The 16,031-nt window shown below is 39.4% G+C and overlaps 1 protein-coding gene across 1 annotated transcript; it reads left to right on the forward strand.

Moving 5' to 3' along the window:
* Nucleotides 1-3,629: 3,629 nt before the first annotated feature.
* LOC121506187 (solute carrier family 15 member 1-like) lies at nt 3,630-15,337 on the forward strand. The gene is made up of 21 exons (XM_041781860.1): nt 3,630-3,651; nt 6,072-6,213; nt 6,407-6,526; nt 6,623-6,722; nt 6,988-7,078; nt 7,164-7,247; nt 8,628-8,710; nt 8,827-8,913; nt 8,993-9,082; nt 9,199-9,243; nt 9,352-9,384; nt 9,477-9,565; nt 10,549-10,630; nt 10,714-10,815; nt 10,912-11,052; nt 11,252-11,298; nt 12,493-12,600; nt 12,689-12,803; nt 12,890-13,027; nt 13,139-13,246; nt 14,635-15,337. The coding sequence occupies exons 1-21, from the start codon at nt 3,645-3,647 to the stop codon at nt 14,884-14,886; spliced, it is 2,064 nt and encodes a 687-aa protein (XP_041637794.1). The 5' UTR covers nt 3,630-3,644; the 3' UTR covers nt 14,887-15,337.
* Nucleotides 15,338-16,031: the final 694 nt, after the last annotated feature.

The raw sequence follows: 16,031 nt of genomic DNA on the forward strand, positions 1-16,031 counted from the left end.
CTTTACGTGCCTCCTCGCGAATGCAAATGTCCGCTGAATTGAATACTCACGGTGGCAAAGCGCTCGTGGAGTGATTTTGCTCTGCTTTTCCACTGAAATCAACGGCAAGAAAACACTTCATCTCATCATGAACAAATTCTACACAGGACCGAACACCGCCGTAATTCCGCCATTGAATCAACTTCTCACTGAGCTGAGATACGGAAGCTATTGGCTATTGGCTACAGCCAATAGGAACGTTCCCTCTGACCTGAGCCTGATTGGCTGCGAGTACTAGCCTCCTCATTGGCTGGGGCACCCCCGTCCCTTTCTCGTTTTCTCAAGTGAGATAGCAGCGCCATGCAGCCAAAAAATAAGAGGTACGACATTAACTTTAAACTGTCTGCTGTCAACTTTGTGTTTGTTTAGTTCCTTACAACTATTTAAAATGTTTAGGGAGTGTTGAGTTGACAGAAGAAGACAAAAGTATAACTATGGTACTGTAATGTTGTCTTAAAAATGTAAAAGTGATATTCATGCTGGTGTAAATAAATAGTTTGATTAATTTTACCATATTTTTCCAATTTTTGTTAAGCGAGATTTTTGTGAGAAAGGAATTAAACGCCTGTTCCAAATAGCTGCCTGGTCCCAAATAAATGCCTGGTCTGCTCAGTGATTGAGACAAATAAACGCCCAGGCTATTATTTGGTGTTTTACGCTTGCAGTCGAGCTCTAATGCTGCGTTCCAGGCAACCCATAACTCGTGAATGTGCACTGGAACGGCAGTCGAACTCGTAACTTCCCACCAGTGAACTCGTACCAGATCGATGTACTCCGAGTTACGACCTGTGGCGTCACATCACTGCCTCTAACATTAGAAAAAGCTTATCATAGCAAGGTATTGCTCTAACGTTATTTATCTGCTGTTAATGCATCATTGGCAGCTGCTCTGGCGTTAGCTAGTTTTCAGCGCATTAATCAATACTAAATACGTTTCAAAATAACGACAAATACCGTAAAATAGAAAGTATAAGCTTCTGTTACCTTATGCGCCATTTCCCCTCCTCCGTTTCACTCAAATGAGCAAGTTGCAGGCTCCTTTGGTGATTGAAATGATTAAGCATTAATCTTATAATGTCTGCCATGTTGGTTTGTTTACATACCAGAATTCCTTGCGCTCAAACTGAAGTCGTAATTTGCCTGGAAAGCTTTCAGGTTGGAACTCGGAGATTTCAACTGGGAAATTTCCGAGTTACGGGTTGCCTGGAACGCAGCATAAGTAGACTGACAAGAGGGCAGAAGTGACGTAATATACCCACTTACTGCCAGCAGAGGGCGTCGTAATGCCACTAATACAGTTCCTCAAACTAAAGACTTAAAAATACATGGATAAAACAGAAGATTTTGGTGAAATTAACCCTCAATACACCATACTACATACTGAATACCCCAAAAAAGAAAAAGACAATATATTTATGCAGTATAATTTTCCCCATCTGTTATACTTGCACAAATATTTTATTTTAATTGATGTTTCTCCAGCAATGAATTTCTGAATGATATGCATACGCCTTTTAATTTGCCTGAAATTTGTACCTTTTGAGAGTTTGGGAGTTCAATATTTTATTATTTCTTCAAAAGTATTGGTATCTAACCTGACTCACCAGATGGTTCGCCAGTGAAAAACAAGGAAAGGGGCGTATCCATCTGCTTTGCAAGGTTAGGAAGCTGCAACTTTCCTGGGAAAAATCACACGCTCTGGGGATCACACTAATGAGCCCCTGACAACGGGAGACTGAGGTAAACTCAGTGTAATTATTAATGATAGCTGATGAACCCTCCGAATAGTTTAAGGCCCCGTCCACACGGAGACGAATTCAGGAGTATAGGTATAGGTTTTTTGTCTTATTGGTGTTTCATTCACACAGAAACGGCGTTTTGAGAGGCCGTAAACGCTACTTTTTGAAACCGGGTCCCAGAGTGAACAAATCTGTAAACGCTTACTGTTTTGTCTCCGTGTGAACAGCCAACCACATCTTTCTTGAAACAATTACGGCACACATAGCGTAGGCCACTTATCCCACATGCGCATATCGAACCAAAACAACAATGGCGGTTACAGGGTTGTGTTTGTGCTGCAGAAGCTTATTGAGCTTATTAAGGCTTTTACAGCAAACTCCGATGCTCCTTTACCACCACCACGAAAAGCAGACACCAGATGTTCTTAAATCCACCGTGGAGAACAACCAGGAGGGATACTAGAAGAATTTGGGTCAGTTTTCCTTGATCTTCTTCCCTCTTTTGGTGCATTTCCGTGGAAGCAGAACAGCACCACTTACAGGCTTGGCATATATAATACAGCGTTTCCAGTCATTTTCAGAGGTTCTGTGGATACATGGATTTTTCCTGAAACTGTCCCGGGAAAACTTTTTCAAAATGAAACCAAAATATATCATTTTCGTCTCCGTGTGGACAGGGCCTAAAGTTCCACGACTATACGGAGCCACTGAGCATAAAGCTGAGCTGTTGACAATACGTTTTGAACGGTGGCCTATCTACTGTTTCCACCTCTATGTGTTTTTTTGTTGGGAGATTCTTTTATATTATAACTGTTTCAAGGAGGTATGTTTTAAAGTGCAATCTATATAGTTGAATGGAAAGATTTGGTCTTTTGTCTTCTCTTCTGTAGCAGGAATGCCTTTTTTCTTTCTCTCCTCCTTTCTTCAAACACTTAGCCTAATACTGCAAGCAAAGATAAGATAATACAAACTTAAGTTTCTCAGTCATATACCCAGTTATTATGTCAATTTTATTAATAGAGCTGTGGTACCAGATCCTGTTTATCTCCAAGTCATTGCATCTGAGTTCTCAGTCATAAAGTCATTACTGACACACGCTCACTTGTGATTATGATAAAGAAAATGTGCAGGGAAGAATGCCAAAGCACGCTGGGCGTCACTCGACAATTTTGTCCCATGGAGCCAGATCCACAGTCCAGCATCAGTGGGCGTCACAGGATGCTTTATGGGAGATTACATAAGAAGCTGGTGAGACCTTGACTCAGTCTTGAGTGGTGGATTTGGACAGGGGTCACTCATCTTTCTTTGTTTTTTATTGTTCAAGGATTCAGTTGGGGAAAGGATCTGAAGTCAGCAGCAGCCATGGCAGGTGAGTCTTGACTTCAGCGCTCTGATATTTTGTATTTATTTCTGTGAGGACTTTATTTTTTTTTAAATGACCAGTTATGATCTTCTTACATATAAACAAAGTTTTTAGAGTCTGTATGTTACAAACTAATGCCATGTTTCACTTTTTATTTCACAAGTCAGAAATATGAGTAAATGTGTGATTTTTATCTGTTCATTTTTTCAGACAAAGAAAATGTAAAGAAGCCCAAGAAGAAAAGTGTAAGTCCAACTTTTATCCCACTCTTTGCAGAGTTAGTATGTTGCTTTTGTACAGCATGGAAACCCAAGAGGAATGAATTTAAGAAAGAAAAGGCCCTTTAAAAAGTTGTATATCTCTGAATTTCTCTGGTATATTTAGTGATAAATCTCTGACCTGTGCATTCTACTTTCTCTCAACAGGCCACCGTCTGTGGCTACCCGATCAGCATCTTCTTCATCGTTGTCAATGAGTTCTGCGAGCGATTCTCCTACTATGGCATGCGAGGTGAGGTGTTTGCTTATCTGAATCTGCCACATTTATTTCCCAACTATAGCTACAGATTATATCTTCTGACAAATCATAACAAGGATGTAGGGGGCAGACATTTTTAGGAATCTGCTGAAGTAAAAAGAGAAGTTGGTACAGATAAAAAGTAGTTGTAAATAAAAGTCTTGCATATGGAATTAGATAAAAATGAATGGAAATGCATGTCTCCTACGAGCCTTAAGCTACATACTAGACTTTCTAGTGGTTGCCAACATAGGGTTCTGGGCCCTTAAATGAGACACATGATGAATCTGAGGGGGCCTTTAATGATCAATTGACAGAGAATTAAAAAACATTTTAAGTTTTTGTCTTCTTTATTGTTTTAATGTCGATTATTTGACCTTTTGGGGCACTTAATAGTTAATAATTTCACAATAATGTAATAAAACTGTTTCAGTTTTTCTGGGGATTAAAGTCCCTCTAAAGTGATGCTAAAATATACATATTCTAGGTTTGTTGTATGATAGGCAACTGTGTTATGAACAACCAGACCAAATTTCGGTTGTGAAAAACTTTTTTAAGATTGTAAAATTAAGCAAAGAAATCATGACAAATAAGGCAGTAAAGGCTGCTCTTGGATTGTGTGGGCGTGTCCCTTGACAAGCCACGCCCACTCATGAGAAATTACAGTCCTCTCTGATTCAAAAAAATGTTTCTGGTCATAGAGCGAGGGACAGAAGTTGGGGGTTAAATTTACTGTTTCCTGGCCCAAATCTCTTTGTTTTGATTCTTTAATGACCCGTAGGCCACCGTAGCTGATAGATTTGGGAAATTACTTCAAAGTGAACAAAAACATTGCAATGTCTGACTGTTAACTTTCAATAAAGGCAGTGACCACAGACTGTATTGAGATGAACTACTCTTTGATTTTAAATCATTATCGTTGTAGCATTAGGGGGGTGGAGCCATCAAGACTGGTAATGTCATGCTTTCATATATTTGCTGTTCAAATCAAACCAAGCCAGGAAAGAGGGGAACAGCTTTCTGGATCTCAGTGTTTTCACATGTCAACAGAAACGTTATTCCAACATCTCTATTGTGTTAGGATTTGAAGTTTGGATTTCACATCACAGGGACTTTAAGGAAGCACTGTATTTGAATTAATGATTGATTTATGTTTCACAGCAGATCGAGTAGAACATTAGAGAGGGTAGGGAATGAAATACAGGAAAAGGGTCAAAGGTTGGGTGTTATCACATCTGGGCTGCCTGCTTTAAGGACACCTGACCCTCCTGCTAAGCCATAAACTCCCCCAAATTAAGATAAATGCATCAAATGTAACCATAATGTAGTTTAATAGGACCCCTAAAGGAAAATGATGGTACCTAAAACTAAACTGAGGTGCATTATTTGAGTAAACATGCGTGTGACATTCCACCACCGGTATAAAAGCTACATTTTCTATGTTTAAACTGCACAAAACATAATAAAAAGATATTAAAACTATAGAATTACCCTTCTCTTCATCACCTACAGTGTTTAATGTAGCCCTGCACCTAAAGTCCCTGTAAAGTGAAATCCAAACTGTCTTAACACACTAGATATATGACATCACCAGTCTTGATGGGGAGTTACAACCCCCCCAACGCTACAGTGATATAAAATTACAGAGCGTGTCATCACTGCCTTCTTTGAAAGTTAGCAGCCAGCTACATGCTTTGTTTTTGTTCATTGTGAGATTTCACAAATCTATCAGCTACAGTGGCCTAGAGGTCAATAAAAGTTTCATAACAGAGAATTGTGCCAGAAAACAGTAAATTGAACCCCCAACTTCTATCTCTCTGCAATGTGATCAGAAGCCTTTTTTAAATTGAGAGGATTGTACTTCTCATGGGTGCTGCACCGCAGCGCAGGGGTTAGCACTGTTGCCTCACAGCAAGAAGGTCCCTGGTTTGCTTCCCAAACAGGGCCTTTCTGTGCTGAGTTTGAATGCCCGCGTGGACTCTCTCCGGGTACTCAGTAGGTGTGAATGTGAATGTGAGTGTGCCTGCTTGTCTGTCTCTCCCGGAGCAAATTTTACTGCTTCATTTTTCATGATTTTTAAGCTTAATTTTATAAATTTAGAGATGTTTTTCAGGACTGAATTTTTCCTGGTGCTTTCATATCACAGTGGCCTATCATATCACTAATCTTTTTATATCACTTTACAGGGACTTTAATATCAAAATTATTAATAAAAAACATATCATCTTAATAATGTAATGCTTATTTGAGATTTTTTGCAGACGCGTTTACTTTCAATACTTTAAGAGCATTTTGTTGATATAATTCTGCACTTTTACATATTACGTAAAGAAATTAATATTTTTGTTCCATTGTGTCGGACTTCTTTGAAGATAAAAGGTGAAAAAAGTATAATTTTTTGCTTCTTCCTGCAGCCGTGCTCGTGCTGTACTTCAAGTACTTCCTCAAATGGGACGATGACTTCGCCACCACGATCTACCACACCTTTGTGGCTCTCTGCTACCTGACGCCCATCTTAGGAGCCATCGTTGCTGATTCATGGCTCGGGAAGTTCAAGTAAGCTTCCAATTCTGTTAAACTTTTCCCTTCAACCAAGTAAAAAGATCTTTTCCAATGAAATGCATTTGCTTCATGCACTATTGTGACAGATTTAAATGAAATCCTTTGATTTTAGACTTTTGTGCATCTTATCTTCATTTGAACCCATTGCACTCCTCTTTAACTCACTCCTCCTCCTCCCTCTGCGCAGGACTATTGTTTACCTATCCATTGTTTACGCACTGGGACAGGTAATCATGGCTGTGAGTGCTATCCATGACATCACAGATACAAACCAGGATGGCACCCCTGACAACATGACCCTCCACATGTGAGTTAAACATGCTCGGATTGGTTCAGCAAATATCACACTAAGTAGATTCCAGCCATGCACTGACTCTGTGTCTATGTTACATTTAAACCTCAGAGCTCTCTCCATGGTGGGTTTGTTCCTGATCGCTTTAGGAACAGGAGGCATCAAACCCTGCGTGGCTGCTTTTGGTGGAGACCAGTTTGAAGATCATCAGGTTGGATGTCCCTCAAGCACACACACATCCTCACACTTGTACACAGCAATTAAGAGCTATCAGCGGAGTCTGTCAGCACTTCTTCTATCTCTGGTTCATTGCTGCTAGCTGTTTATTAACTAATAAAAACATGTGCATCAGTCTGACTCATTTTATTACACTGTTCAAGGCTGAACAATGATAATACAGTGATATGAATTCCTTTTTATGGGGTTTTACATAAGAGTTTGAGAAAATGATTTCACAATTAATCTGTGTCCTACAGGAGAAGCAGAGAAGCACCTTTTTCTCCATCTTCTACCTGTCCATCAACGCCGGCAGTCTGCTGTCCACCTTCATCACCCCCATCCTCAGAGGTGCGCCAGAGCCGATGGCAAAGAAGCAAACAAGGCGTGCATTTATAATTCATTAAATAAATGGGTATGTTTTTGTGTTTTGCAGCTCAGCAATGTGGCATTCACACTCAGCAGCAGTGCTACCCACTGGCCTTTGGTGTCCCAGCTGCTCTCATGGTGGTAGCTCTGAGTAAGAACAATCTATCTGATTTAATATAAAATTAAGTGAAAATAACCTTATGTTAATGTGGAGTAAAGGGTGAACCTTTGGATGTTCGTTATTCGGTCTGCAATAAGGATGAATTCCAGTCAGAGAACCAAGGTCAGGAGGGAGGGTTCACAGTTCCAATGTTTTATTTTGAGTTGCAGGTATAAGTGGAAGACCAAATCGAATGAAAATAGCTCTTGTTAGAAACAACACTACATCTTCAATATTCATAAAGCATTCTGCAAAATAATGTATAGAAAAACATGCAAAAAATCTCAATCTGTCTTCATGAATGCATGATTAGGAGAACAAAAAAAACCACCCTGCTCCTGTTGTTCCTGTCTGTGCTCAGCTGCAGAAACTCTGGCTCCTTCAAACTTAACACTCAGTGAGTAAGAAAGTTTGTAAGACTGAGCCCTATGGCAGTGTGTACGAAGGTTTCAAAGACACTAGCTCTATGGCAGTGTGTACGAAGGTTTCAAAGACACTAGCTCTATGGCAGTGTCTACGAAGGTTTCTCAGACTGAGCCCTATGGCTGTGCGTACAAACATCTCTTAGACTCAACCTCTATAGCAGTACGTACCAAAATTTCTTAGACTCAAGCCCTATGGCAATGCATTTGAAGTTTCTTTGACTGAGCACTATGGCAATCCGTACAAAAGTCACTTAGACTGGAGCCCTATTGCAGGGCGTATGAAAGTCTCTTAGACTCAAGCCCTATGGCAGTGCAAACAAAAGTTTTTTTGACTCAAGCCCTATGGCAGTGCGTACAAAAGTTTCTAAACTTGACCCCTTTGGCAATGGGAATGAAAGTCTCTCAGACTCGAGCCCTATGGCAGTGCATATGAAAGTCTCCTTGACTCGGGCCCTATGACAGTGTGTACCAAAGTCTCTAAGACTCGAGCCCTATGGCAGTGCATTCAAAAGTCTCTATCCCTAATTGACATAAGTATTCAGACCCTTTGCAACAACACTTGAAATTTAACTTAAGTTCCTCCCATTTCCACACTTTGATTGGATTCCACCTGTGGTAAATTAAATTGATTGGACAGGGAAAAAAGCCTTAGTAAGAGAGGTGACCGAGAACCTGATGGTCACTCTGACTGAGCTCCAGAGAGCCCAGCACTAAATGTGACACTGCATTGAATGTTGACTGAGACGTTCTTTCGGGGTGCATTATGGGAAATGTAGGCTTCTTGATCTTATGCTGTCCTAAAATATCAGGTTGAATCAGGCTAATATTTATGGTGTCATCAAACTGTTTCATGACTCATTTTACTTCACATTAGTTGCTGTTAGAGTTTGGAGTGGTAAAACATTGGTTAACAGTGTATCTGGTGTGCTTGTTTGTGTCTCTGCAGTCGTGTTCATTGTTGGAAGCGGCATGTACACAAAGACGGCCCCTCAGGGCAACATCATGGTGAAGTTCTGCAAATGCATCGGGGTAAGATGAAAATGTTTTCTCAAGAAGTTTGAAGTTTCAAAATGTGTTAACTAGGTTTAAAATTGAACCAAGGAAACTCTTTGTGGATTTTCTACTGTCTTTTTTGCTCTCTGTAGTTTGCTATTTTGAACCGCTTCAGACATCGCGCTCCTCGGTTCCCAAAGAGAGAGCACTGGATGGACTGGGCTGAGGAAAAGTATGATGTAAGTGCAGGAAAAATGCAAGAGGACACCAATAAAAACAATATGAGCAGTGAGATTATAATAATTTCTTCTTCTCTAGAAACTCCTGATCGCACAGGTGAAGATGGTGCTGAAGGTGCTGTTCCTCTACATCCCTCTGCCTATGTTCTGGGCCCTCTTTGACCAGCAGGTAAACTCCTGTTTTCTACTTAGATATCACGTGTATTTAGCTGTGATTATTGAAAGACAAAGAGATGATAGAGGAGGTGAAGACAGGTCTAACAAAGAGCTGGGACTCCCCAATAGGGTTCGAGATGGACGCTCCAGGCAACCAACATGGACGGCAACTTTGTGAGTGTTTTATTCTTTGGACTTTTACTATTAGGCCTAAAATGAAAAAAAAAACCCACAAAAAGGCTTGTTTTAATGGGATTCTCTTCCTTCTGTTTTCTTCAACAGGGACTCTTCACTATCCAGCCTGATCAGATGCAGGTAAGACACTCGTGTTGATTACTTCCTTTAGTTTCTTGATTCTGTTGACATATTGAAAAAGCTAAAGAATGCCTTACCTTCTTCCCCACCAGATTGTGAACCCAATCTTGATCCTGGTTTTGGTGCCGATCATGGACAGTATCATTTACCCGCTGATTTCCAAGTGCAACTTAAACTTCACGTGAGTTTATTCACTTGTTTCACTATGATGGATAAAATTACATAACTTCAACACTATGGGACAGGTTTACTTGTGGACCTTTTAAGCATTTATTTCCTTTTTAAAGCCTCTAACTCAGGTTAAGGCTGTCTAACACATTTTAAAGGCACCAGCAACCCTAAACACAGGCAGAATGATAAACCTCCTTATATTGTGGAAAAAATAGACACTCAAAATTTTATTATACATCTCTAGGGGGGATAAATGGAAGAGAGCTTTACAATTTCATTTAGCAGACACTTTTATCCAAAGTGACTCACATCTGAGACACTAGTTCCTGGCGTTCAGGACCTTTTACAGTCATGGATGAAAGTATTGACACCCCTGGAATTTTCCAGAAAATACACCATTTCTCCCAGAAATTGCTGGAATTACAAATGTTTTTGGTACACATGTTTATTTCCTTCATGTGCATTGGAACAACACAAAAAAAACAGAAGAAAAAGCCAAAATTGACATAATTTTACACTGCACATAAATGAAATAAACATGTGTATACCAAAAACATTTGTAATTCCAACAGTTTCTGGGAGAATTTTTTTTCCTTCAGGAAAAATTCCAGGGGTTCCTACACTTTTGTCCATGACTATATTTATATATGTGTGTGTGTATATATATATATATATATATATATATATATATATATATATATATATATATATATATATATATATGGCACAGGCCTACTTGTATGTAGGGATAACGTCTGAATCCATGACTTTCACCTGTGGAAGAAAGCACAGAAAATCACGTAAAACTGTAAATTCCCTACAAAAGCTTTGATGAAACCTTAGATATCTTGTCTATGTAGCTACCTTTTTAGTAAGTTGTACACCATTAATCAGTTGTGTTTTCATCTTAGAAATGTGTAGCTGACTACTGAATATGACACTGGATTACAGAAATAATGAATCTAAGCTTGTTTGTTTGTGCTTGTTCTTAAGTCCATTGAAAAGGATGACTGTAGGGATGTTCCTCGCCGCTCTCGCGTTCATCGCCGCTGCTCTGGTCCAGATACAGCTCGACGTGAGTGCAGCACACATTAAAGCGTTCGTGAGCACAGCCTTTGGAGTGTGATTCTCACACTTACATCTTTATGTCTTTTCCAGAAAAACCTGAACAAATTCGGAGAAGTAAGGTTCATCAACACACTGGACACAACGCTGGACTTCAAAGCTGGGGAGAAGTCGCTGACCTTAGCACCTTTCACGGTACTGGAGATAAGACATATCACACATATTCAAGTGACCCAACTGCATTAGATTCAGAAGGACTTGCAGTAATATTGACTTGTCTTTTTTTTTCAGGCCACTGACGACTACATAACCTTTGACCCGCCTTTCGTCCTGGATCTTGGACCTGAGTCCACTTACATAGTCGTTTTAGAGAAGGGCTCTAGATATACCATACCCATTATTGAGAACAAAGGCATTTTAGAGACTCAACTGGTAAATACACATGTAGTATAAGGGTTAAAGTACAATTTTGGTCAAAATTTGATCAAATGTGAGTGTATTTCTGAATGCATGTTTGTTTGACTCTTTTTATTTCCATCAGCGTCATAACTCAAGTTTGATGTTAATAATGCATTTTCCTCTAACCATTAGCTGTATTAAAATAACCTAAATGTTTTTTTTCTTTTTTCAGTTCAGTGATCTAAAATGGAAGCCAGGGAATGGTGCCAATGCAATAAGGCAAGTTTTTACACTTAAGTTTGAAGATGTATTTTTCACAAGACACATTTGTTTTTCATTACCTTTAATTTTAAGAATTTACTAACCCTGTTAGATACATGAATGAACACCATATATAGTAACTATGGCAGACAGTGCTGATAAGAAGTTTTCACACCTTTGGATGTTGATGGCGATCTTTTCTTGATTTTATAAATAAATCGTGGTTAGTATAATTTAGCTTTTATTATGAAAGTCAGGATTTAGTAGATGCACCTTTGATTGAGATCCAGGCTTCCACTCCACTCCAGAACATTCACTTTTAAACCGTGTCTTTGTATCTTGCTACATTCATTTTCCCCTCCACCTTTAAAGCACTTACAAGGCCGGCTGCCTATAGAGGCATCCCTACAGCATGATGCTGCCCTTCACAGTGGGGATGGCGTGTTTGTAGTGATGTGCAGTGTCTCATCAGGCCAAAGAACTTTGAGTCTCCCACATGCCTTTTGGCAAACTAGAAATTTAATCTGAGTGTTTTTCAACACTTGCTTTCTCTTTTCCACTCTCCCAGAAAGCTTTGACTGGAGAAGAACCTGGCCAACAGTTGTTGTCTGCAGAGTCTCTCCCATCTTAGCTATTGGAGCGTCTTGGTGGTCTCTCTCACTAGTCTCCTTCTTGCATGTTCACTCAGTTTGTGAGGACAGCCTGATCTAGGCACATGTGCCATATTCCTACCATTTCTTGATGATGGATTTAACTGAACTCTGGGGGATGTTCAGTGCCTTGGAAAATTTTTTTGTATCCACCCACTGACCTCTACTTTTCAATAACCTTTTCATTGAGCTGCTTGGAGTGTTCTTTTGTCTTTGTGGTGTAATGGTAGCCAGGTATACTGATAAACCAGGGACTGGTCTTTCACTAACTGTGAGACTAATAGCACCAACTGGCTGGACTTCTGTTGAGTCAGTCATTTTAAAGGGTGGTGAATATCATAGTCACCTATTTTTGCATTAAATTTTCTATTTAAATGGCAATACTTTTAGAAATCTGTTTTCATTTTGGCATCAAAGAGTTTATTTGTAAAGAACAACCACACCTGGGGTTTTAACATTAACCAAGACGGTGTCTTATTGGCTGCAAGGATTGTTTAATGATGTCTCAGATGTAACATCAGAAAGACCTAATAGTTTTTTTTCCTTGTATCTGATTCCCCAGATTTTACAACAGTTACAAATCAAATTTGAGCATAACGTCTGGATCCTCAGAATTTGGGAACATTGTCACCAACGACATGTCGGAATATGTTCTACTACGAAAGGGCGAGTAAGGCTGATTTTTTTATGGCATCTTCAAAAACGTACTTTACATTCTAGAGATTTTATTTTAATCTGACTCTTTCTTGTTATGTCAGAGCAAAGTTCCTCGTCAGGGATACTTCTGGAAATCAGTGTGAATACAATATGACTCTGGGAAGCGGCAGCTCCTACACCCTTTTGGTCCCATCAACGTTCACATTTGGAGCAAATGTAACTCATGACATTTCAAGTCAAAATAAAAGGCTTGAATTGTTGTTTTAGAGTACGATAACACATCTGTGTCTTTGTTGTTGCAGTGTCAAGACAGCATCAAATCAGTGATGTTTAATCTCCCTGACCCCATCCACATGGCCTGGCAGATTCCTCAGTATTTCCTCATGACTTCAGGAGAGGTTGTCTTCTCTGTTACTGGCCTGGAGTTCTCCTACTCACAGGTAGAGGGTGCTGTCCTGTAAAAAGGCAGAAACAACTGAAAACACACTTTAAGTTCAAGGAAGGGAATTGCTGTTTTCATGTCTTATTTTAAACCTCCTTTTGCTCCACAGGCACCCAGCAACATGAAGTCTGTGCTGCAGGCTGGTTGGCTGCTGACCGTTGCCGTAGGTAACATCATTGTGCTCGCTGTGACTGGGGCTGGATCGCTCCTAGATCAGGTGAGTGGGTTTTACTTGACCATTTGAGGACACATTCCAACACCCTAACCCTGACAAATCCTTAAATGTTGCATAAGAAGTTGTAATTTCTTATAGAACATAAAAACGGGCTATGTGAGAAAACGTAGAATCTTAAGGCCAAAGCCTTGAAATTCTGTTCACCAATAGGATAACAGTGTCGAAATCAGAATTTAAGGGGTTAATTTTGGACACTTTTAAAGTTCCTTTGAGATTTTAGTTTTATTTTTTGCCTTTATTGATTGAGGAGGACAGTGGATAAAGTGTTGATCCACCAGTGTTAGTTCAACAGGGATCTCTGCTGGGGTTCTTTTGCTCATCTTTCTGCTGTATTTTTTTTTGTCATTTTCTGGATGTGAGACATATTTGCACCATGAGTGAAGTTATCCACTGGGTTAGAATTCCAGCCTGTGACTTTTAGGGGTTCCTAAAGGATGCATAGTGAGTAATTTTCAAGGAAAAGTCAGAATTTTAGAGTTTTAAGTCATACACATATGGGGGAAAAAAATCAAGCTCAGATAGTTGTTAATTTAAGTAGAAAATATCCTATTGGATGGAAGAAAATCATGCAAAATGAAACATTTTTCCTTGCACATGTTTACTGGGACTGAACAATAAACTACTGAATAGACATTTCTTTAAACCAGGGCTACCACTATTTTTTGCTCTGTATTTAATAAATTTATGATTTCATGGTGTCCTGTAATTATGACTATAAATCTGAAAATTTTGAGTTTATAAAATCACTCTTTAATCTTGAAAAATTTTATTTTCTTCATAAATTTTTAACAAACAATTCTGAGTTTGGGTTCTTATAAAAACAACTTTATTATTTCAATAATGTTAATATTTTTTATCAAAAATTAACAGATTTTTTAAATTATTGTATTCTTTAAAGAGAGGTCCTAATACACTATGCATAAAATATATGTGTTAAACTTCAATGGGAAAAAAGGAATAAAAGTACTAACTATGGGAACCCTGCAACCCAATTTAAAACTTAAACAAAACAAAAATTTGTTTCTTACTTTTAAAAAAAACATGAAAGAGAAAAATCAGCTCATTATACATAATGATAGTCACAAACCTGCCGCTGCACACACTAAAGACAGCGATAAAGAGCTAGCTTATATAAAAAGTAATTAAAAAATTATCTTTTTAACGTAAATGTTTGTGGGTAGATTAGAAGTGTATTAGATTATGTTGAGCTTTTAACATGCTAGTGGCGTTTTCAAGCTGTTGGACTAAACTAGGCTAGCTGCTTCATGTTCAGCTGACTCATAGTAGACGTGTATCAGTCTTTTTTATTGTAAAGCTATTTCTTTAAGATAAACTTCAAACTGATATTTGTGTTTGCTTCATTACACCAGTGGGCCGAGTACATCCTCTTTGCTTCTCTGCTGGTGTTCGTCTGCATCAGCTTCGCCATCATGGCCTATTTCTACACCTACACCGACCCAGCTAAGATAGAGGCCCAGTTTGCTCAGATGGAGCCTGACGACAAAGAGAAGAGGAAGAGTTTGGAGATGGCAAGGAAGGACTCTGTTGAAAAACACAACAGGAGGAGCTCCGACTCCAGCACTGAATCCAGCCCTGAAGTGGATAAACAGACCAAGATCTAAAGCTGACTGTACTCTAGGCTGACCCTCTTTCCTGGATGAATGCTGCTTGGTCCTGGGTCTCAGGGTGAATCTGCTGTGAAGTTTCAGGTCATTTTGTGAAGTTGGTCTGGACTGCTGGGCTAAAGTGTGAAGAATCCCTGGGTCTTTTCTGGATGTTAATTTCAGCTTTGGCTGTTGTGAATTTGTTTTTACAATGAATTATTTTGCACTGTGTAGCAACATCTTTGTGTAATTTTTCTTTCATAAGCTCGTACTAGAGCACACATACAAAGAAGACCATACCAGCGTTTGTATTTTTTCCCAATCAGTGTTGTACCTTCTGTAATATAGTGTCTCTGTTTAATTTATACGTATGATGTTGTCTGATTGGTCCTAAAATGTGTTGCATATGATTTCTCTCTTTTGTTGAAGGTTTCTAACGTCTTTATTAAAGCTACTCAGGACGTATTTTTGACATTCAACAACTGTTGATATTTTAAATCTGATAGCATCCATGTACTTTGTAATAAAAACAGTTTATGCAGTGTTGATATAAACTTGCTCTCTGTCCCCGCTTTCTTCTCTTTTAACATCCTTATCTTGCTCTCTGTCCCTGCTTTCTTCTCTTTTAACATCCTTATCTTGCTCTCTGTCCCTGCTTTTGTCTCCTTTAGTATCCTCATCTTGTTCTGTCCCTGCTTTCTTCTCCTTCATCCTCATCTCACTGTCTTTCACTGCTTTCTACTCCTCCATCATCTTTTCTTACTCTCTGTCCATGCTTTCTCCTAATTTATCATCCTCTTCTACTCTCCGTCCCTGCTTTCTTCTCCTCCATCATCCTCTTCTACTCTCTGTCCCTGCTTTCTTCTCCTCCACCGTCATCTTGCTTCTTGTCACTGCTTTCTTCTCCTCCATCATCCTCTTCTACTCTCTGTCCCTGCTTTCTTCTCCTCCACCGTCATCTTGCTTCTTGTCACTGCTTTCTTCTCCTCCATCATCCTCTTCTACTCTCTGTCCCTGCTTTCTTCTCCTCCACCGTCATCTTGCTTCTTGTCCCTGCTTTCTTCTCCTCCACCGTCATCTTGCTTCTTGTCACTGCTTTCTTCTCCTCCATCATCCTTTTCTTAGCCTCTAGCCCTGCTTTCTTCTCCATAATCCTCATCTTG

The sequence above is a fragment of the Cheilinus undulatus genome, linkage group 24 (genome assembly GCF_018320785.1).
Source record: "Cheilinus undulatus linkage group 24, ASM1832078v1, whole genome shotgun sequence".
In the NCBI taxonomy this organism is placed as follows: Eukaryota; Metazoa; Chordata; class Actinopteri; order Labriformes; family Labridae; genus Cheilinus; species Cheilinus undulatus.

Coding starts and splice junctions, on each gene's coding strand:
- LOC121506187 (XM_041781860.1), top strand. Junction 6,214..6,406: donor TCATGGCTCGGGAAGTTCAA/GTAAGCTTCCAA, acceptor CCCTCTGCGCAG/GACTATTGTTTACCTATCCA. Junction 11,299..12,492: donor AATGGTGCCAATGCAATAAG/GCAAGTTTTTAC, acceptor CTGATTCCCCAG/ATTTTACAACAGTTACAAAT.